The 23,783-nt window shown below is 36.8% G+C and overlaps 2 protein-coding genes across 7 annotated transcripts; both read right to left on the reverse strand.

Annotated features, from left to right (window-relative positions):
* Positions 1-66: 66 nt before the first annotated feature.
* Positions 67-9,225, reverse strand: LOC113781396 (WD repeat-containing protein 7). 4 transcript variants are annotated; one of them, XR_003469594.1, is made up of 10 exons: positions 8,937-9,225; positions 5,681-8,413; positions 5,495-5,598; positions 5,003-5,072; positions 2,530-3,321; positions 1,419-1,621; positions 1,211-1,334; positions 832-1,038; positions 349-559; positions 67-202 (listed from the first exon to the last, which is right to left on the reverse strand). XR_003469594.1 is itself a non-coding variant. In XM_027327321.1 (9 exons), exons 1-9 carry the CDS (start codon positions 9,096-9,098, stop codon positions 416-418), a joined length of 4,539 nt encoding a protein of 1,512 aa, XP_027183122.1. In that variant the 5' UTR covers positions 9,099-9,225; the 3' UTR covers positions 67-415. The 4 variants fall into 4 exon arrangements, 2 of the variants coding, with proteins under 2 accessions (XP_027183122.1, XP_027183123.1); XR_003469593.1 differs by having other exon boundaries at positions 275-559; XM_027327321.1 differs by having other exon boundaries at positions 67-559.
* A 563-nt stretch (positions 9,226-9,788) lies between these two features.
* On the reverse strand, positions 9,789-21,685 carry LOC113781571 (E4 SUMO-protein ligase PIAL2). 3 transcript variants are annotated; one of them, XM_027327528.1, is made up of 17 exons: positions 21,623-21,673; positions 21,457-21,544; positions 19,679-19,751; positions 17,887-17,952; positions 16,809-16,874; positions 16,628-16,710; positions 15,477-15,531; positions 15,275-15,346; positions 14,239-14,306; positions 14,093-14,141; positions 13,903-13,987; positions 13,705-13,806; positions 13,549-13,600; positions 12,548-12,599; positions 12,006-12,122; positions 11,011-11,928; positions 9,789-10,813 (listed from the first exon to the last, which is right to left on the reverse strand). In XM_027327528.1, exons 1-17 carry the CDS (start codon positions 21,663-21,665, stop codon positions 10,088-10,090), a joined length of 2,715 nt encoding a protein of 904 aa, XP_027183329.1. In that variant the 5' UTR covers positions 21,666-21,673; the 3' UTR covers positions 9,789-10,087. The 3 variants fall into 3 exon arrangements, with proteins under 3 accessions (XP_027183329.1, XP_027183328.1, XP_027183327.1); XM_027327527.1 differs by having other exon boundaries at positions 15,480-15,531; positions 21,457-21,685; XM_027327526.1 differs by having other exon boundaries at positions 21,457-21,685.
* Positions 21,686-23,783: the final 2,098 nt, after the last annotated feature.

Genomic DNA, 23,783 nt, shown 5'->3' on the forward strand with positions numbered 1-23,783 from the left:
CACTGGGCTATGGGTAGAAAATTGGATCATAAAGACTAAAGGATCACCACCCCCCCCCCCCCCAAACCAAAACCCCAAAAAAAAAACCAAAAAGAAAAGAATTAAAAAATAAAAAATAGTAGAACTACTGGATCTGGAGGTCCTCAGCTACTTCAGCAGCATTGCTCTCCTTTTAGCGGGTTCATGCATCTATCTCTCTGTTCTGTTGAGAAAATGATGGTATCAAAAGCAGAAGCTTGAAACTATGAAAGATTTATTTGTGGATTTCTCTTACTTGATATAGCTAGCATATTGCACAAGTCTAAACCTCGGTTGCAACCAAAAGGTGGAACTCATAAGATGATATACCATTTCTTAGCACTGAAGTTAAGAATGTGCCTTCAAGATGTTCAGCGCAAACCCAGAAATAACGTGCTTATAACTGGAAAATGCCCAACTCACGCCCATGCTGCATGAGCTTTACTTTCCTTTCACCAACCCACTCTAGACGATAAGAGAGGTCAAGATGATGAACCAAAAGTTTCACTGAATCGATTTCAGTTGATGCTTTCTTGCTCTCCTGTAACAAAATTATCAAAAAGCAATTTGATATCTCATATACTTGAGTTGGACAAGGGCAAAGTGCTAAGTGCAACAAGATTTTAAGTATGTTTAACTATTGAACCAACTTCTGGAGCAACGAATTTTATGAAGAGTGAAGATTTTGATCATACCATAGTTGTATTTGCTCCAATTGTAGAGCTCATGAATACTACCAAATTATGTATGGTTAGTGCAACAGAGAGACTTAAGGAAAGAAACATGGAGCCATTCTAGTACTAAAGATGTTACCTGTAAATTGACCTGACCATCATTTGATGTTACACTTGCCATTATACTGGACCTGGAAGAATTAGGAGAAAATCCCTCCCATGGAGGAACAAATATAACTTTTGTGCACTGAACAGGAGTAAGATTTCGACTGATTTTCTCCCACCAAACAGACCCGAGTGACCACCATCTAATCATCAGCCCATTCTCGGAAAATGCCACTAGGCCCTGCAAGTGAAGATATTCAATAAAAACAAAAGAAAAAAGAATGACAATCATCACCCGATACAGCCCAAATCTCAATGTATAACCTCATCTCACCATTCCACAAGCTTTGTTAATCATACAATTGGCAAGCAGATGATATAGCAATATGAGCTGAAGGGGCTACAAAAGGTACCTCTCCATCCAGTGCAAAGCTTAGAGCTGAAATTGCAGTTGTAACTGCTGTATCTGAAGCTCCTCTGAGCAAAGTTGGAAGTCCTAGGGGTCCACTTGCATCCAACACCTTTATTTTGGCCATGCTACAATGAACACAGAAAACAAATGCTATAAGTACAATTTTGAGAAAAACTGCAATTAGTAACGTGCAATTGTATAAGTAATACCTTTGCATGTCATATACCCTAATACTGGCATTTTTAATCTCAGCAATTGCATCCCCAACGGCCAACCTAGTTGCTGTATCATTTAGAGCCACCATAGGAAACACACGTACTAATTCCTTTAATGCTGCCATTGAACTTTGAGTGCAACTTCTACGCAGAACTGAGTTACTTGGGTCCATGGTCTGCAAAATGAAAGTGACCACCTGCAAACCTGTCTAGATGTTAGAAATTTTAAAAGGAAATATTGGAGACTCTCAGCACATTAGCAAACCGAAGGAAACCGAAGGAAACCGAAGGAAACTGGGCAGACTCATGTGACTATTCACCCCAATTTCACAGTAACATAAGCTTCAATGACTTGGAAATAGATAGGAGACTGACAAGCAAGAATGCACAGAAATTTCACATATACATATTTCATATCACTAAAGCTAACTGCACAACTTATATGAATATAAAAGGAAAAGTAATATAAAGTGAATCAGCTAAATCAAGTTGTATGAAAGAGCAACTGATAAAAGATATTGAAGCATATAACCCAAAAAGCAAGTAACATTTTTTATACTGGTCTATCCAGTACTTTTCTTTTTCCCTTTAAGTTGCAACTGAGGGGAAGCACAGGATGCTGAAAGAGTAGGTAAAATCAATTATTACTGTCAACGGTGGTGCACAAAGAGAGACTTAAGCTCATGCTTGGATAATCACAAAGTCTAAAGTTCGGCAGTGTCGCAACCTATCACTCCAATTTGAATCAATCACAGACAATGAAATTAGATGTCACCATTTTAAAAAGTAGGTTATACTTGGACATATGAAATCTTTCTGCTCTCTTCTTTGGCGAGCTACATCTAAAGATGCCAAAATGTTATCTTAACACCCCTAGTGTCCATCCTGTGAGGTAAAATTACACAAACATCAAGAACTAAAGAAGGATAATATGATGCAACAAGAACACGGAAGAAGAAGAAGAAGAAAAACAAAAACGCAGTTACATCAAACTCAATACACAAACAGGTATGGTGGCTTAGATGAACCATGTGACCTATAGTTCCAATGGTATCATTCAAATGTGAGCTAATCATGTAATTCTCTGATAACACATTCTACAAACCTTATCAAGGTATTGCGCCAAGTTTCTTGGACAACCACGCACAACCCTAATGAGGGTCATCAGTGACACCACATGAACAGGCGAATCAGATGCAGTAGACCACACTTGGCTTTGGATTACATTCAGAAATCCAAGTACGTCAGCCATTGCTAAGCTTGGAAGAAGTACAGCCACCAAAATCTCCTTAATGTTATGTGATAAAGCTGACTTCTGAGCAGGTGCATTAGCAGATGCACCACTAACGCACTCAATCTGGAAGAATATGTCTGCTATCAGCCGAGGTATTTCAGAACCAATACATGCTTTCCAAGTGCTTTCCATACCTTCTGCCAAAATCTCTGCAGCAGTAGAACTGTATTTTTCATTCATAGCCATAACCAATTTCATCAAAGATTGAACGGTCAACAAGGCAAGATTTGGTTTCACAAGACTGGGATACCAAACTGCCAATGCTGCAGCAACAATTATATGAGAGGTCATGGCATCTTGAGTTGTTCCTCCAACACACGAGATCCAGTCTTGTGTGTCAAATGATTCCAACCATGAAAGAATCTCAGATTCTTCGCTCCGAGAATCCATCAGTGTTTTTGGCAGACAGTTAGGAGTCAGGGAGTTTGAATTTTCACGTTCTAACTTTGTTATTCCGGTCGAACGATCAAGAGATTTTGCAGGAGCATTTGCACTATTACAGCACAATGGGCGCGGAATAGCCCGTGATGCAGCACAATGGAAAAGAGAGCGAGCAGCCATTTTTACATGTTCAAACTCGTCTTGCCAAAAGCTTACCAAGAGCTGAAAGCAGGCAAGAGAGGCATTAGTAAAAAACAAAAATACAGTTTTTTGCACAAGTTAATATTGATTTAAGAGAAAAAAAACTGTAGCCAATGTAAGGGCTTACCAGCAACCTATAGGTCTTCCTAGGAATAACAACTATGATGCAGTCAACCAAGAGTTCAAGGAAATCTAATAGTAAAGATTTTTGTGATTTTCCTGAATCTTTAAGTAGGCATTGTTTGAAGATTAGCAACCTAGTTGGCAGCAAGAATATGTCAATGAAGTGTCTTTAAGTCAATGTAGTTTTACTCTTTGGTATTTACCAGTTTTAAGAATTTTGGGTCCTAAGGGGATTTTGCCATTTTGGCCTTTTTACTTGTTTGCAGGAAATTTCCAGCCATTGTCCATTTAGTCTTTTTCTTTTGTTATTTATTATATTAGGTAACTAATTGGAGTCCTTGTTATAAAAACTTCCGCAACTAGTTTACTTACCTATTTAGAATAGGAAATAGGAGTTTTAGGAAAGTTTAAAATTTATAAATACTTATGTTCTTATGTTATTCTAGGCAGAGTGAAATTGATGTATAAGAATTGAGTTTCTTTCTTCCCCCTAAATTTCCTTCTTCTTCTCCTTTGTTTTACCCCTTTGTTACTGTTCACCAGTATTGTTCACAGCCCCGAAACAGTCCCAAGATCCTCTCATTAATCTGCTAGCACTAGTACACAAGATCTCGCCTATCTTGTCCTACATCAGACAATGGAAACGAGAAAATAAAAATCCCTCAACATTCTCTGAGACTAAGTTAAATGATTAAATTCAACTAGAGATAAGAGGTTCAAAAAGTTGGAAGTTAAATGACAGCCAATAAAAATTAGAAGACTAATTTGAGATAAAACTAACAATAAAATACAATATTAATGGGTTTGTTTGGATAGAGTATTATTTGAACTATTAATTTATTTGGAATAATTACTGTAGCACTTTTTGTGATGTAATGTATGTGAGATAAAAAGGTGATTGGAAATATAAAAAGGTGGGTTGGGAAATATGTTTATGATGCAAGGGAAATATTTGGAAAATTTTGATATCCAAATAAAGCCAATATTTTCCCGGTAAAATACAATAAACTCTCCAAAACTAATAATGCAGCAGTAGATGCGTCATCATAGAAGGTGGCAGTCAGAAATGTTCAGAAGTTCCGAGTTAATTTTTTTCAGTGTCACATTCTTCATTATAAAATAAACTTTATACTAGATGGCCAATTGTAAATGTTATTACCATTAACAGAAACAGGGACTGCGATAAACTAAGAAGAAACAGTGTAAATAGAAGAATGTAACAACTAGATAACTTTCAAGAGAACTAATTTATTTATTCATGAGTCTCATGACAAATATAAGCACACACATCTGACTAACTTAAGAGAAATATGCTATTTTCTCAATATCTCCACAACACATTAATACAGTATTTCGCATAAAAAGCTTGGGTGATGACGAGATCATAATAAAAAAAATATTGCAGAGTAAAGCAGAGTTGGTTGCACTACGATAACACCATTTCTATAACTGTGTTTGGAGTAATTTTCTTAGGTTGGTGTGCTCTTTCTAGACATGTAACTACAAGAACAACGGGAAGAATAAATAAATGAGACGCTGAAAGCTCAGACTAAAACCCATCAACAAGATATGCTGCTACCTGGAGCAAAGGAGGCTTTATATCTGGGATTTTCTCTGCAAAGCTCCGAGCATAAAAGGCTGCTAAAGCACTGCAAAAAATAGACATCAAAGCCTTAAATTAGAGCACAGCAATGTACAGGGCTTCCAATACTCTGGCAGTAAAGGCTGTTCATGAGTTATACCAAATGCAAATAAAACAACTGTTTTCCCTTTTTTTCCATATGAAGATTTTGGAAGGCTAGTGTCGATCTTTTTTTAAAAAAAAAAAAAATTTCTTGCATAAATTTTGAAAATTTAACAGTCAAAAAATGCTTCTCAAGTATCATATGAAATGCAAATGTATCTGTTCAGATGATCACGTGCAAGACACTACAAACCACTTGTTATGATGTCAAAATACCACTTAATCCAGAAACACAAAGCACAGTTATGGATGATCTGCAATCTCATCAAAATCAATAGATGCAAGCAAAGTATGACAGCTTTGAAGTTTGCCTGGTCAAGAAATTACCTGCTGGCTCCAGAATACGAAGGTGATAAACTGATCATGTGCTGTGCAAGGGCCAACATAGTTAGTGATCTCAGAGCAGAGTACTCAGATGATGATCTCCAAAGCTGAAAGCCAATTACTAATCACTTAGCAATAAACAAAGAGGTCAAATTGATTGGTTTGGTGTACGCACTGCTCATAGCTTACCTCTAAGGTGGCACTTGAACCAGGAAACATCAGTGTCAAAGAGCCTCTATCCCCTATTAAACCAGAAGCTACATTGAAAAGTTCGGGTCTTTTGAGCTTCATTTCAGTTTGTAGCAATCTGTCAAGCTCATAATCCACATTCCATAAGTGCAAAAGAGACAAGCTGAACTGAAGCAAGGATTCTTCAAGGGAGTAAAGCAAGTCATGATCTGCTACTGTACCACCTGAGGTCCCACTGGAAGCAGAATAAATCTCTTTGCTGACATGGTGGGGGGTTGCAATATCTGTTTCCCGGTACATTCGCTGACTATCGATTTTCTTTTGGGGGCTGTCTTTTGGTGTGTCCTCTCCAATTACTTCTGAAGAAGTCTTTCTATGATCAATACTTCCTGCCATAGTCAAATCATGACTCTTACAAATAGAAATCATTGACTTAAGATCAAAGCACAAAGCGGTGATTCCTGGAAAAGGGCACAAGCCTTCAATTGGGGGCTTATTGCTTTGAAAGGCAGATACTGTAGATTCAATTGACTCAATGACAGCTTCTTTTGTAGCATGTGTTTGGGATCTATTTGATTCAGTCACACTTGTAGAAACAGGGAATCTGCTTGATGTAGAAGTCCCTTTTGCTGTATATCTTAAACGAGAATGTGAATACTTATTTTCCTCTGTCAGTGGAAGATTTAGTGAGGAGGCTGAAGTATTTCTGCACATTAAACTGGCAGGAGCAGAATCTTTCTTCATGACTGTACAGAAATGATCCAACATTGAATGAGCAGCAGCACCACGAAGCACCCGTTCACGAGCACCCGTTTTAATGTCCCATATGAATAATACATCAGAAGTGTCAAGGATTCCTGTATGATTAGGGCATAGACATGCTACATAACCTCTTGCACTATCCCACACAATTTTTGTGGGATAGTATGGCTGTCCAGGAAACATTCTCTCTACCTGCAATGTACCAAGTGAGGTAAGGGCAACACAGCAATCCTCTGCAACAGAGAGAAAGCAATCATTCCATGGACACTCAGTAAGAGGCGGTGGAAGAATTATCTGGCGTACTGGAGCTACATGTTGGTGCATTACAATAATCATGTTACCAGAGTCAAGATCCCAAATCCGAATGGTGCAGTCCATACTTCCTGATACTAAAACATGACTGAAATCTCTTCCCTTTGGCATACTCACCATCTGATGTGCAGCCAAACATAGCACAGCACCTGTGTGCCCAGAAAGATATTGTCTAGATCCATGTAAGTTTGCCTCATTATGTTGATTTTGACCATAGGAACCACTTCCCTCAAAGCACATGTCGAACCACACAACTTCTATATCACCATTACAGAAGCCATAAACAAGCGCCATTGGAAGACACCAGTTTTCAGAAATAACCATTGAAGAGGAGACGTACTTTTCCGAAATTTTTGAACATGAAGCACCAGTATGTAAGGATTCTGCTTCACCCTGAAGACCTATTGCGCTAGAGGAAATTTCTTTGATGGAACCTTCAGTTTTATGTATGGATTTGGAAATCCAATCATCAAAACATTGGCCTTCACTAAGTCTTTTGCAACCTCCAGATAATTCCTTGCTATGGTATTGCTGTGGCAATAACCAAATAGTCATATAAGGTTCCCAGAGCAAAGGTTCTTCATCTCGCAAGCAGATTGATTCAATACGAAGAAGATAGCAGCTGACATAAACAAAAGAAATGGATAACTTTAAATTGGGAGCACGTGAAACAGCAGGAATGTCTAATAGAGGCTCAAAAGCAAATGTGCTGCTTGAGTATGATACCCTGTATACAGCAGCTGAACCTCTACTGTTCCACACAGCCAGTTCTTCCGAAATTACATCATCATGTTTTCCAAAATTTAGTCTGATGCTTGTCTGATCATCCTCTAAAAACATGCCACCAATGACATGTGATTGGCCTTTAAGATAAAGTTGATAATCCAAAAAGAGAATCTCCCCAATTTTATTGCCATCATCAACCAACCTAAACGTACAGTGTGTTGAATATATAAGGACCAACAACTGTCCCTGATTTGCACATGCCATTAATGCTTCCCCCTCTTCTGACCCATCTAGCCAGTCCTTTAATACCAAATGTGAGGAATTTGCAGGAAAATTTGCACCAGTGGCTTCAGAATCCTTTAATATTGGCAAGCATTGCACCTTACTAAATGAATCAACCATCATCACCGAATGATTGTCCATATGACCAGCATACAATAAAATGGACATGGACTTCAAAGGCCCAATGGATAAATTCCCATGAAAAACTGTTTGCACAATAGTAAGACTATACGAGTCAACAATCACAACAGTGCATTTAGAAGATTTCCCATAATGCGATTCTCTATCCACCAAACCTTTGTTCTCCATATCAATTGACTGATAATCAGATGAATGAACACTATCAGCATCCCAACATGCAATGCACACATATCTCTTGTTTTCAGGCAATGACTGAATCTTGGATGGACTACCAACCCAGGGAGGCATTTTCCTCCGGCGTCTGCAATGCCCACTAGCCCTGCTCCATACACACAACACACCATCCTTACATACACTAATTAGTGCCCCAAAAACATTTGAACTCGAGTCAGAAACAAAATCGCTTGAGTGGTCTAATTTCCCATTTCCTGAAACTGCTGTAGGAAAACATATTGCTAAATCGGAAATAGGTGCAGTATGCCCACAAAGCATTGCAATCGCTTCCATTTCCTGAACAAAAATTGTACACATTATAACATCCCATTAATCTAATAGAGGTGATACTAAACATTTTTAAGTTCTAAAACAACAGAAAATATTCAGTGCCACAGCTACACCACATCAGATTATGCAACAGTGACTCGTCTATGGGTGAAATTCCTAAACTTTCGCGGAAGTGTAAGCAAAGGGGTCATAGATATGGTCAAAGCTTTAACTTATTAGGTCACTCGTCATTGATATGATGCATTTTTCCAACAACAGCCCCCAGTAGTTACACTGCCAGGACAGATGTGCATCCAGTTCTAACAATAATGTACCCCTAATGAAATAATAACTGGTTACCACTAAAACAACAGAGACAGCTGAAAATGTCTGAATTTTTAGGCCTTCATTCACAGTAAGTAATACTGGTCACTCATATATCAGGGATGAAAGCTGGAACAAGCTTGAATTTTTATGATAATCATTACACAGCTGGTAAATAAATAAAATTAAAAAAAGGGATATACATATTTGTGTTGGATTGGCTGACCTGGTTGGGGTAAGTACAGGAGGAGGGAAGGGTCCACCAGATGATGGAGCCATCGGAGCCACCGGTGTAGAGGGTGGGAGGGTGGTTAAGTACGGCGGTGGCGGTGACTTTATGAGTGGGTGGGGAGGCTGACCATATGCAGGCTACCGATCTACACTTCATTCGGCTGACTGGTTCAGTTCAAATGCAGGGCCGATTGGAAGAGCTTCGTGGACTAGTATCTATAATCTATCCATTGAAATTTGAACTGTTTGCAGAGAAAAAAAGGAGAAAAAAAAAAGATATTGAAACTTCGGAACAGAATCCGACGACAAAATGGCTACTGCAGCGCAGCTTACAGAGTAAAGACTGGCCTACAGTCTGATTCTCAAACATGAAATTGACACACTGTGTGGGAACAAAATGATAAAGGCGTGACTCAGAAAACTAGTCAAAACAGTTGCGGCATTCAAGGTCATGATGCGCCGGCTCTCCAAAGCGTGAAAAATGCCCAGTGCTTCCATCACGCCTTGAATGGGAGAAAAAAGTGATTGCACGTCATCATATCCAACGCCTTAAATATCTTCATGGATATACGAATTTTTGCATTGCATTTTTTTCCCCTTTTTCAAGGAAAGATATTCATTCAACACAAAAACAACTGCTTTTGATTAGTGTACTGGAAAGAGCCTAAATGCAGAATAAAGAGAAAAAGACAATTGCTTAAGACCGTAATGTGATTCAGTCAAAATCTATATATCTATCTCCCCTTTCAACCATCGAACTTTTTATTTCAAAAGAGAGAGGACGTTATTGAAACCACCCTTACTTGGAAACAACAAAGTAATCGGCAACAGCAAGGCCACCTAAGCATCAAAAAATAAGCATGTCTAATATACAAGACGAATCTAAAAGCATTTCATTGTCCACGAAATAGTAGTACTATATATGAAGGACTATAGGAGCTAATAACTGATTGTGTCCCTTCTAAAATGATTACAAGAATCGAAGGCTGGCGCCCGCCCGGGGGTGTGGCGCAAAAGAGCCTCGACATAAGCAGTAAAAAAGCAATAGATACCAGCGACTTCAGAAACAAAATTTGCCGAGTTATATACAGTCTTTTGTGGTTGAACAACGGTTTTCTCAATGCATCTCAACCACCTGCGGTTTTCTCAATGCATCCCTGTGGACTTCGGCGGTGAAACTCCCAAATTACTGGAACTGCTAGTCACTCTAGGGGATGGATAATTTATTGCCTGCTGAGCAGCCCTATTGGCCATCAAAATCTGCAATTGAGCAGACGCATTGGATGGATTTGCAGTTACGTTTGATGGTGGTCTGGCAGCTTGAGCTTGTTGAGTTGGCTGAATAATATATTGGTTCATAGCTTCAGAATAAGCTCTCCCTGATAAGCTTCCACGCATCCTACCAGACGGTCGCCAATCCTGATCTGCTGGCGAGTTCACCGAAACATCTGATCTTGGAACCGATTGTAATGTGCTTCCAACAGGTCCTATCTGGTCTCCTACTGGAGCAGTTGCATTCCCTGAATTCGATGCTGCTCTAGGTGTATGAAAAGCTCTTGCTCTTGCAGCCTGGGCTGCTCGCTGAGCCGACAGTAACTGAGCATGCGCTGCCTGGATAGAATGATCTTGTGAACCTGCTTGTTGACTTTGAGCACGGAAGAAGTTGCCAGATGACTGAGCAGAATGCTGAAACCTGCCCGCAGACTGATGAATTGGATGTGGCGTTCTCAAGTTCACTTGCTGTTGCTGATTTGAGTGCGGAAGTTCACCAGAGAGTCCTGATGAAGCTAGATAAGTACCTTGTGCTCGTGTTGAGGCCTGAAGGCTAGAGACTTGTCCAGTTGATCGACCAGAATAAATAAAACGGTCTTGCTGGCCCAGTTCAACAACAAAAGAACAAGGGAAAAACCATTACTGAGAGTATGACAACAGAGCTAAAGCATGTATACAGAAATGATATGCCACAATAAAATTATATGTCCCAGTTAACTCAAACGGCTAAAACCCTCTAGTTATGAATAAAGCATTTAACTCAAATGACTAAAATCAAGTAAAAAAGGTTGAGTTACCGGATCATTGGAGATCTGCTGCTGGGAGGACACCATCCGCGGCATTTGGTGTGCAACTGGATGAGATCTAGAAAGTTGCTGTTGCCTTTGCATATTGTTTGAGTTTCCACTGAAACCATCTCCAACCGGTGGCAAAGCAGAAGTTTGAGAAGCTGCCAAAGACCCATTCTGCATGAGTGTACTTGTACTATTTCTAACCCTTTGCAGATCAGTTGTTGGCGCCTGCGCTGGCAGGGCCTGAACTGCAACTGGCGTTCTGCTTACTTGCCGGGGTATTGATAGGGACCGGCCATACTCATTGCTGATTGATACATTACCAAATTGGAACCGTTGTAGTTGCAAAGCAGTGGGAGAAATTTCAGTCTGTGGCACAGAATTTGAGAGAAAGGCGTTGGATGCTCTAGCTTCAACATTAGAAGCAGGAGAAGAGGCATCAGTTAATAGAGGAGATGGCAAAATGCTGCTAGAAGTGGACTGAGGAACACCACCACTCTGTGCATCTGACATGAGACTAAATGTCCCTGATCCAAAAGTTGACAAATAAACACCAGACCAAAAGTTATCCTCCGTTTGAGATGAGCTGTTCTGGGGGACCTCATTTGTGATGTTAGTAGGTGGCCTGAGTGTCATATCCTTAATGCTACAATCTTTTTGAGAATTGACAGGGAAAACTTTTGTGTCTTCAGCTTCAGAAAGGTCAACAGTATCCATTACATCATCAATCTCAGTCAGATCCAAAAGATCTGGCGGAGCATTTGGCAAGCTAGTAGAATCTGGCTGTGTAGGCTGTTCCTGTTCTGCACTTGGGAACTTATCCTGTCGCTTTTCAGCATGATCATCACTTTCCACGATAGCTTTCCATGACCCATCTGATGAGATGATTACATCATTGACATTATCTCCAACTTCCTTCAATACCTTTACAGAATATAAGGCTGTTAATTGAAAGCAAAGGGCTATACGCTCAAATTGGAATACCAAATGCAACCACTTACTTTGACCATATTTTGGTCAATGCGGATGTCGGTAAAGCAGCAATGGTGATTGCAGTGTGGACAGCGCCAAGACGGCCTTTTTGAATTTATGTCCACGTAGTTGTCAAAATCAAAGCACTAGAGGTAAAAATAAGTCAAATTATGACTCAAAACAAAAGTGAAAATGCAAACAAGAGAAAAAGGCTAATAGCAAAAACTATTTGTTGATATTTAAACACTCTCCTGATAATAGAAAAGTGATAAAACTATTCCTTTTAGTTATCCTTCCCAGTGTGCCATTGTCAGTAAACTATCAGAACCTATGGCTAATCATCTTGATTGAAGCTTATGCATAACTCAGTTTAAAGTTGTATGCTAATGTGAAAAGGCCAACAGCTAGAGAGTGCCATTTGAGTGGGTAATGCAAACCAAAAATCCTAGTCATCTATGGTTCTATCATTGAAATCACATATATAAATGAAATAGCCTACACTAAGCTTCAAATATGTCATACAAGACCTGCAGAGACACTTGTTAAATTGATTCACGGCAAAGGAGCTCACCTGCAGATGCTTGCAAGTATGTCCTTTGACTGGAGTTCTGATATGCCTAAAGCTGTTCATGATTGGGAAACAAAATATACTGATCAGAAAAATATCGAAATAACGACCTAGAAAACTAGTATGAAATCTGTGTCTATTCCATTTGCTGGTGGAAGGAAAAATTCTATGAAACTCATTGTTTTATGAAGATTCCACTAAGACATCATAATTTGCCAAATGTTTTGTCCTACTTCAGGAGCATATTTACATCTCAAGGCTATTGCCATTGTTGAGAAGCCAAGGGTGGGAGGAAAAACTTATTTTAATTCATTTGCAAGGCCTAAATTTACTATTACTTTCTAGCGAGGGATTATCACGTCACAAGTGAAACATGGCATTAAGTATGCTTCTGACTAGTAACTGTTTCAGTTCTGAAATGGAACAAAGATTAAAGCACTTAATATCTCACTGCTACACAAAGTTATGAAATTCAAGGCACAGAAGATAAACTAGTATAGAAAACAGCAAGTTGTTGAACATCAGATAATATCATACCACATGAAATTTAGGTTCACGATAAAATTGTAGCCAAGAGTTAGCTGAATATCTATGCCAGCCTTTTTAAGGTACACAAACATAATTTTTATACTAATAAATTTAACAAATTAAATACACTTTCTCACGATAAAATGAACTGGAGCTACAACAAGGTATTTACAAGTTCGGAAACTCTTTGACAAATCAAATAACCTTACTCAATATCAAGAATGCTGCAATAAGAAGCAAAGAAGCTACATTGTGAAGTTCATTGTTTGCATGTTATAACTTATAAACAGCTCTAGAAGCATAAAACTCTGTGCATATTGCATAATCAAAACGTAAAGAAGGCCATGTTATCAGAGTTTAAAACAAGATGATTAAATATCCACTGCAACATACCCAAAGTCAGTTAATCACAAAAACTAAATCATGTACACGAACTAAAGTTAGAAATTTTTCAGTCAAGAAATGCTGAGCCATACCTTATGGGACAATTGAGCGATATTCTTGATGGCCCCTCTATTACCTCAGAATCTACACATGGATTAGGAAATAAAGAAATATCCACAAAGATGGATTACCTAAAGGTGCAATAAACCCCTTAAATATTTGTCTAGGAAATCCTCCCTAAGGAGTACCTGGATCTATAATAGCAGCAGCAGGCTGCACATAGTCTGGGAGAGTTGGATTTTCCCCTTTAGATATCTCAGCCATCAAAGCAATAACTACTATGTAGTTTCCTTCACAATAATGAAAAAAAAAGAATTAAAATATCTTAGATTTTCCAGCAATAAAGCAAGAATTATCACCCAAGCAATGACTGCAGACAAGCATACCATTGAAATGGCCCACAGCTTGAAGAAGATTTGATCCATATTTGAGGAAATGTGTCACAATGGTTGGTAATTGGGGTCCAGTGTCCTAGGAAAAGAAAAAAAAATTAAGAATGGACACCCTCTACTTTGCATAAATTAATAAGATAGAGCTGCATTATAACAACCCCATGGACTCAAAGGTGTAGCGCACCATGAATACATTAGTTCTCCTCTCAACTCCCTTGCCATTCAAGAGAAAACTACAAAAATCAGAAAAAAAAAGATAACAGTCAAGAGAATTTAATGCCATGGAGTAGGATTATTAAGTTGTAATGAAAACAGAATGTAAACTCATACTTGACTTGCTGTGGGTTTACAAGACATGACGATGTTTCTACATTATCTGTTTGTGCCACAAATAGCCTCTGCATGTGGAAGAAAATCAAATAATAAGACAACCAACAAGTGAAAAAGAGTAGAATATTTATTAAACATTAAATATTAATAAAGAAGAAAGCAAAGTGAAGAACAGAACGAGTAATTAATGATAAGGGAGTTGAAATACACATCTTGCCATTCTTTTGCTTCATATCAAGAAATATGAGTTCTTAGAACAATGTTTTCCATCTTATGATCATTTTTCTATGTGTCTAATGTCCAATTCAGATTAGCATCCATGAGCATGGTGTGCACATAGTCAACTAGTTTCATTTGAATTACAATTGTCAAGGCTGAAAAGCATACTGTTGTTTAGGGAACTTCATTGATCCAACATACAAAAGGTCTGCACAAACATGCAGCACAGTCAGTTGACCATTGGCAACCCTTTCATTCAAATAGCAAAAGGAACCACAGTACAAAATGATTGAGGGCATTTTATTTTATTCCTCTGCTCTTGAACATGTAGCATGATTGAGCTGATGGAATATCAGCACCTACTACTGAAGGATTCCCATGCTATCACTAACCTCTCTCCCTCTCTCTCCAAACTCATTCTTAAGTATTTTTAGGAAATAAACCACTCTACTACCAAAGAAACACTCTCTGGAAGTTGTGTTCAATAGCATACAGCTTCTCTAATGAAAATAAGAGAACAGCCTTGAAGTGGAAAGCTATATTCTAGCTAATTTTAAGGGAGAGGATGGTGTGGTCTTTATTAGCAACCAAAAGGAAGAAAGAGTTGAAAGTTATCTACCAATTCTTTTTTTTTTGGTACAAATCTACCGATTCTTAAAGAATCAAAGATGACAACAGAAATCTTATGTAACAAAACACTAAGCCAGTAATCATATCCCTCCAAAAACAGAATACTACTCAAAATTTTCACAAAGACTTTGCCCACCATGCGAAGCAATCTTATATGTGAATCCAACCAAGTAAATGAGAGGCTTACAATCCTTTCTTCAGGAGAATGTTTCATGAGCTTTGAAATAGCAAAGTCCTTGACATAAGCACCATATCCAGGCTACAATAAACATGAACAAATTAGTAAAACATTACTGCTTAATATTAGTTGAACGATCTACAATTTTCCTTTCCTATGTAGGGGGTATGTGGATGGGAAATGGTGTATCGTTGCAGAGGAGTAACATTACCACCTTGACTTCAAAGAAAGTGAGGATCTGTCCCATCTTCATCCGTGGATAGAATCTGCAGATATGCAGAAGCGAGACTTCAATCCACTCTATATAAACAGATGAAAAGTTTGACAGATTGAATGACCCTAAGCTACCAAAAAGTAACCAATGAAGGTCAAACAATGATTTCACAAATCAGACAAAGATGCCTAACTTGAAGGGAATCTGAAAAAGAATTCATCCCCCAAAAAAGATATACAGGCAGCCAGGATCTCTTGTATAAAGCAGCAAAATAAACTTCTATCTCCACTGCATTACACAGAGCAAACTTATATCTATGAACCATTGACTTTTCTATTGACAGTTTTAGAACAGTCTTGGGAGATTAAAAGTTGGAATAAGCTAAAGGAGCGGCAAATTTGGTGCAAGTTGCTATACCATTAAGTAAAGAAGAAAGGTCAAAAGTTCTGTTTGTATCTTGATTTTTTACATCACAATGCATTTTCATAGTTGCAAGCTCACTCTACCACACTTGTTAGTTCCTCTCATGCCTTTTCATTCCTTTCTTCTTTTATTTGACTTGTGATTCTATATTATATGTTGGTTCATTTTGGTTTTGTTCTTTCTCCATTTCATATAGCCTATCTGTGTGTCGATGTGCATGTGTATTCTGTCCATGGGGTGGTCGAGTGGAAGCTGCAAAGAGTTTATCTACCACCTTACGGTGCAGGCATCTAACCACTGGGCAGCCCAAAGGCTTTAACTTGTCTAAAAATTTTACATCCAACTACTATCAATTTTCTTCAGACTATACACCACAGACCAAGAGCAAAAGTAAAATTTCAAATTCATACCAAACATCAACAAAGAACAGTTTACGTATTGATGCCAATTCCATTCCTGAAAGTGAAACAAGAGAGGAATGGGCAGACAGATGCGACATTCAGAGCACGGTCCATGTCAGAAACTTCATCAGGGAATTCCAAACTTGTGTATTTATGCACAGAGAAAGTGAAGGAGAGTTTTATTCATCAATCCCCAAAGAGTGGGGTTGAATAGGGAAGGTAATCCAGCAAGACTTTGATGGTGCAGATCCAACACGACTTGAGAGAGATTTGAAATCAATGCACAAAATACAGAATTAAATAGAGAAAAGTAAATCTTATTACCTCGATATAATAGTCTCAATTATGGATTTGGAACTGCTAGGTTCAGTATTGAAATCCATTGAGGTGCAGAAGTTGCTTGCAATCTTAAAGAGAAGATGAAGGATATTGAGAATCAGTTAACAATTAAACTTCATGGGAACATATAACAAGCATATCAGCAAAACAGGAACATGTTATGAACCTCATTGGCAAGGCTACTTAGTTCCTCAGAATCTTTATCTGAAAACCATCCACTCTGACAGGCATTCTGCAATACAAACCAACAGACAATTAGAAGTACACAACTCAGCAGATATATGTTTCCAGCTATTTATACAGCATCCATAGAACTCCTCAGAACTAAGAATAGTTTTCAAAGAAAAATGCACAAAATTGACCATAAAGTTCACGCACAAGAAAATAAAACGCCCACCATGTATAGACTGTTAGAATTACCAAGTATACTATCCTTCTTTGTTTGTTTTCTGCATTTGACTAGAAGAATTTCACTTCCTTCTTTAATTAAGAGAAGGAAGCATAGACAATTTCCAGCTACGAAATGCTCCTTCAGGTCACTGTGCCAATGACTACGAACAGTTAAACAGTCCGTAGACCTCGAGTTGGTACAGCCAAAAAGGGACAGATAAATCTTTGCCATATTGGGAGGTAACAATTAGTTAAACAGGGGTCCCTCATCCTGTCTGTGTTACATATGTTGTTCAACCAAGACTTTATTTTCATTTGGCTTTTGTTCTTGAGAAACTGGATCAAGGTTAAAGCATTCTTTTTGTTGCAGTCTCCATCCTGGTGAAACAGTACAATTCCCTTTACTCTAGAGGTGTAAGAAATTAACAAGCACTTTTTAGTTGGTTCCTTTTAGTAGTTGATACAAAATCCAGCTAACGAGGAAATATTTAGTCGTTAAGACAGCAAATTAATCTAGTATAGCTTCATAAGCAGCCCAGAAAACATCATCTTGGATTGGATTATATTGTATGGAACATGAACAGGATGTACAGTCATTAAAAGTGCTCAACCAATTTGGTTCAGAACAAAACAACCAGCTAACCAATTGCTGACTTGTACATTTGCTCAGCCAGTATATATCAATATTGAAGCAACAAAAGAAATCACTGTCCTGCTAAATATTCAGATCTTTCAGGGAGAATGATTGCTTTGGATGAAATTTATGAAATATAATCTTATAAGCACATTATGCCTTAGTACTAGGCAACCGACATTCAAACAGCCAAAAGAACTGGATGGGACTAAGTAAGTACCTTAACTGATATCATGAGAACCATGACAGCTGCTTGCTGTAGGGCATCATTGTTGCACCTGCACACCTATAATGTACAGTGTTCTTTTTAAGGCATCAGATTGCCAATTGACTAAATCAACATTCAAAATCTCTATCTGAGAAGAGGTCTTTAGAACTGTAGCTAATGACAGCATTTCAAAATAAAAACAACTGTCTTGCATATAAATTTGGTTAAAACATATTGCATCAGACTCTGTGACCCTGAGGTTGATGAAATATTGCAAATAAGAAAAAAGGCTGTGTTCTCGTTTTATACTTTCACCTAATTTTAACTAATGTTGATAAATCAGCCAGCGTCTGTTTGGTTTGTACTGTTTGGTTTCTATTATTTGAGCACTATTTGAAAAATAATTTTTGGAACCTTTCTTAAGCACGTTTCCCAATCAACTTTTTATCTCACATATGACATCATGCTACAGTAGAAAACAATTTTTCAGGATGTTCTCGTTTGTTTTTACATCTAGGTTTTAGATGTTTTATAGCCAAGAAAGCCAAAAACCAAAGTCAACCCAAGAGTAACTTTCATTTCAGAGGAATATCCATCCAAATTTGATCAAATTATACAAGTACCAAGAGTAATATTACAATTTGGATTTTAACAAAAATAATGTCACAATTTAAATATGATGTTTAACTTTTTAGCAGCGTTTGTTGATAAAGTACATATATCAAATGCTATTTAGAAAGTTTAATTTTTAATTAGCAAACATGTGAAAGTTTAATTTTTAATTAACAAACATGTCAAATACAAGAGATACATCATGCATTCAGCATCCAAAGACATTTCAGCCCTTTTCTTAAATATGATGTTTAACTTTTTAGGAGCGTTTGTTGATAAAGTACATATATCAAATGCTATTTAGAAAGTTTAATGTTTAATTAACAAACATGTGAAATATAAGAGATACATCATGCATTCAGCATCCAAAGACATTTCAGCCCTTTTCTTAAATGAATAATCAGTTTCTATAGCTTATTTTCAGAACACCCGCGATCAACTTTTTCACGACAAAACGAGAATACATCCGAGATTCTGCAAAACCTGATTTTCTAGAATCACTTTTTAATGATCAGTTTTTGCAAAATTTACAGCAATCAAGAATGAGCCCAAAAACAAGCACAAGAAGATAGAAAATCACCTGTGCAAGCAAAGCACAGGGGTCATAGAAGCATCCCTAATAGTTGAACTCATTCCTTAAGGGTGAAAAAATACTGTACCACTAATTCGCTAACATATTACGGCAGGTAAGATTACAGCTAAAGCTGATAAAATCTAGCCAAGGAGAGCACAAACAAAGGGCCTAACATCCATCTCATAGCCTTCACTGACATATCTCTGTTAATTGCTAGGCAAAACCATGTCATGTTTACCCCATCTGTAACATCCATTTGCATGTAATTCTGAGTTTTGCTCCTCTGAGCAATATTTTTCTGTATGCTTGTGTTCTTTGTTTATTTTTTTCTCTTAAACAAAACTTGGAATGCTGTGAATGAAAGAATTTGTCTTCTGTCAGGTTTCATCTTCGTTGTTAACAAGTTAAAAAGCAAAAATCAGAATGTAAAATTATTCCTGACGGAACAAAGACATGGCATGGAGCAATAAGCAAGCTATATTCAAAAAGAGCAGCATCAACAAATTAAACACAAAAACAGACATGCAGCTACAACGTTGCATCTAAACCGTAAGTGAATTTGGCACAGAAGTCACTAGAAACTCAAAAAATGACAAGTGTAGCATTGACAATGAGAACCTGCTTCAATAATGCAGGCAAATCTGGGGCTCTGCTTGGAATCTCATGGTTTGCAATGGCAAAATCAATTCCTCTGCATTCAAAAAGCATCCAATTAATAACACTCTCCTTGAATGCAAAAGTGAAAAGGAAAAGATGCTTCATCTTCCCATTCTCTAGGTTTTATAAGGCAACAAGAGGCAGTGAAGAAAACGAGACAAGGTTCAACTACAAACATTCTTCTGATCAATATCTCCATGAACAATTGAGGACCAACCTCATTATAGATACAATGATAAATCACAGATTAACAAACAAACAGAAATGCTATATGTAAACAATGAGAAAGAGTAAATGGAGAAACAAAAGTCCCACAAAAAACAGTATACCTCTAATATTCAACTCAATCCTACAATAAACAGTTATCAGGCAATACAATATTTATATAGAAGTACTAACCTGGTCAAGTGAGCAAGTTACACAATATGACCAGACAAGCTGCAAATACACCTAGATGGAAGACTCACACAAAAAGACCACTTCAGAAGGACTTTGAGTATTCAACTCTAACCACCCAATGAGGGCCAGCCCAAGAATCAGTCATCATCCTCACTAAGTCTATCAATATTGCTCAGTGATTATGTAAGCAACTACACAAGGCTGTTGCTGACCATTTACAACCTAGCATGACCCACTTTCCAACTCATGCCTTAAATGATTTTTACTTCCATTTTCTTTACTTACTTTAACCATTTAACAATTCAAATGTTTAGCACGCCCAAAGACACAAACTTTTAAGGAAAAACAACTGATCTATATAAACTATTAACTTATGTACTTTTGGCTCAACATTGTTTGTATGATGTTTCAGCTAAACTTTGCTTTAAGTTTAATAGACTTGTTTGATTAACTATTTAACTTAAATCCACAAAGACCAATTAGAACCCAAATTCGTATGTCCAAGGATCAGAATTAGTACAGCAATCTAATGAATTCAAGCCAAGCAGTTATATATCAGGCTCCATTAGATAACCTTGGCCAAATTTATATTTTAGCTGACAAGAGACAAGCTCGATAATTTAAGCTCCAATAAGTTTAATATCCTGTTTTTGGGCTCAAGCTATGAAGAGAGGCTTCATCTTGTTAATTTCCTAATTAGGCAGGTAAATTTTTTGGCATACTCTTTGTGAAATTTATTAAAGCTCGTAAATCTAGAAAATGAAGACACGTATACCACAATATAACAAAGAAGCATTTACATACAAAAAGAATTTAAGATGAAAGGCCATCTGATAAATTCTTTAAATTGAGGTGGGATATATTACTGATTAGCACATGATATCCCATTATTAACATGTCCATAGGAAATGATTAAGAAAAATAATTAATTAGCAGAGCATTTCTCAAAAAAAAAAAAAAAAAAAAAAAAAAACTCACATAGGGACCAAGAAAAACAACCCCCCCCCCCAAAAAAAAGAATCAAAAAAAAAATTTACTAAACCAAAGTATCCAAAAACCATCTGCAACTGTTCGAACAAAGCATAAATAAGGGGGAAAACTAACAGTACAAACACACAAGCCTCGTTTCACACGTGCACAAACACCAAAAAAAGGAAGAAGAAGTATCTCCATTACATAATTGGAAACTCAAATAAACCCTAAACCCAACTGAAACTATTGAACATAAAGCAAAAAATTTTGGGAAAAAAAAAAACAGTAGAGGCACATAATAATGCAGAATTGATAAGTGCATTTCAAAATTAGGACTTAAAAATCGAGTTAGCAGGGTTTAAATGGACCTGGCGAGAGAAAGGCAGAGATTAAAGGACTCAGCGGTTTCGTTTTTAGGAGTTTGGTTCTGCATGCTTGCAGCTAATCGATCGAGAACTGCTGAAATACGAAAATCGTTCACTTGCGAAGCGGTTACTGAATTGTCAGTGGTATTGTTAGCTTCAGTGCTCATACCAGTCCCAGCCAGCTTCGCCGGAGTTAGTGCCGTCCCGGTCATCCACCTGGCTGCAGCTTTCTCTCCCGCACTAACTCGGCCAGTTGGAATTTTAGAAGTTCGAACTTTCTTTTTTTGGGGGCTTAATCACATTTTATCCCCTTAAAGAATACCCCATTTGTCAGTTTACCCCCTAACCTTTAATTTTGTTCACTTAACCCCCTTTATGACAAAATTGCTCTTGCATTATTTTGACTTTTTATTTACCTTGTTTTCCTTTCTTTTATTTCTTTTTCTCTTTTTTCTTTATTTAATTCTTCCTCTTTCCCACAAAAATCTTCACCTTAATGATTGAAATTAAAAAAGAAAAATTGCATATATCTATCTTCTCCTTAAATGATTAAACAAATATTCAAATCACTTTCCTAAAATACAATTTTTTTAGCCTTTCAATTCTTTTAATTTTAGGTTTTCCTCTTTCCTTTTTAGTTTCTCATTTTATTCTCAAGAAAATATCTTAAAATGAAATTGTGACCTGATTAATAATCATCAATTGAAATTTGTGACACGTGGCATCATACAATAAATCAAAATCAGTTTTTGATACCTTTTAAACCTTCACCCAGAAATATGCAATTACAAACTCAAAACAAAAATTTTCGTTGAAATATAATTTCTATTGGGAAGGATGAAAGAGAGGAGAAAGAGAAAAAGAAATAAAAGAAAGAAAAACAATTTCATCTTATGATATTTTCTTGAGAATTAAATGAGAAACTATAAAGGAAAGAGGAAACCCCAAAATTAAAAGAATTGAAAGGCTAAAAAAATTGTATTTTATGAAAGTAATTTGAATATTTTTTTAATCATTTAAAGAGAAGATAGATCTCTACAATTCCTCTTTTTTAATTTCAATCATTAAGGTGAAAATTTTTGTGGAAAAGAGTAAGAATTAAATAAAGAATGAAGAGAAAAAGAAATAAAATAAAATAAAACAAGGTAAATGAAAAGTCAAAATAATGCAAGGGCAATTTTGTCCTAAAGGGGGTTAAGTGAGCAAAATTAAAGGTTATGGGGTAAACTAAGAAATGGAGTATTGTTTAATGGGATAAAACATGATTAACCTTTTTTTGTGTCCTTTTAAACTTGGGTATTCAAAACATAGGTAGTGTCATCAACCAAACTCAAGTCGACGTCACAGCGTTCCAAACACCCGACGCCCATCCTTCCCGCATTCTTAACACTATTGGAATTTTTTTTATCGTTAGTAAGGTTGCAATAACACAAAGTGAAAGTGGAGTTTATGTATTTAGAATTTAATTAATTAACAATCTCAATGGTGCTTCTAGAGTTGTAAATGAACCGAATCGAACCGAGTATCTCATGTTTGAATTCTGTTCTTTAAGCGATTCGAACAACGTTCGTGTTTGTTCATTAATTTTCGAATTCCAAACATGTGTTCGTGTTCGGCTTGTTAAGCAAAATTCGTATTCGAATTCGAATTTGTGTTCAACTCGTTTAACATAAATGAGCCATTCGCGAACATGCTCGAAATGCTCGAATCCAAATTATTTTAAGTCTTAAATATGCCATGCAAATCATTAATCATTCTCAAAAAAGTACTAAGTGACTAAATTTTATTATTTATTAATTATATAACTAACATTAACATAAAAATAACAAATAAAACAAAGTAATTTGCCCTCCAAATATAAAAGTCTACCTATAAAATTAACTTTAAAATTTGTCAAATGTTAATTATGTTCATGTTCGCTAACGTTCGTTAAAACTCGTGAACATACTTGTATTCGCGAATGTTCGTTAAAACTCGTGAACATTCTCGTGTTCACTCGATTATTAATCGAACAAAAAAATTCGTTCGAACTCGGTTCGTTTAAGGTTTCGAACGAGTCTTTCACGAACACCAACGAGTCGAAACGAACCAAGCTACCGAACAGCTCGATTTGTTTAACAGCTCTAGGTGTTTCATTCGAAATATACCCAAGTTAACTACAACTAGGAATATAAATGAATTTAATTAAATTGAACACTTTGATAAAATTGAAATATGAAATTTCAATTTTCAAATGTGAATTCATTAAATTATTGAATTGTTAAATACTAAATTTGATATATTTGAATATATACCACATAAAATGATACATGAATGATTTATCACTTATT

Source organism: Coffea eugenioides, chromosome 8 (assembly GCF_003713205.1).
Source record: "Coffea eugenioides isolate CCC68of chromosome 8, Ceug_1.0, whole genome shotgun sequence".
Lineage (NCBI taxonomy): Eukaryota > Viridiplantae > Streptophyta > Magnoliopsida > Gentianales > Rubiaceae > Coffea > Coffea eugenioides.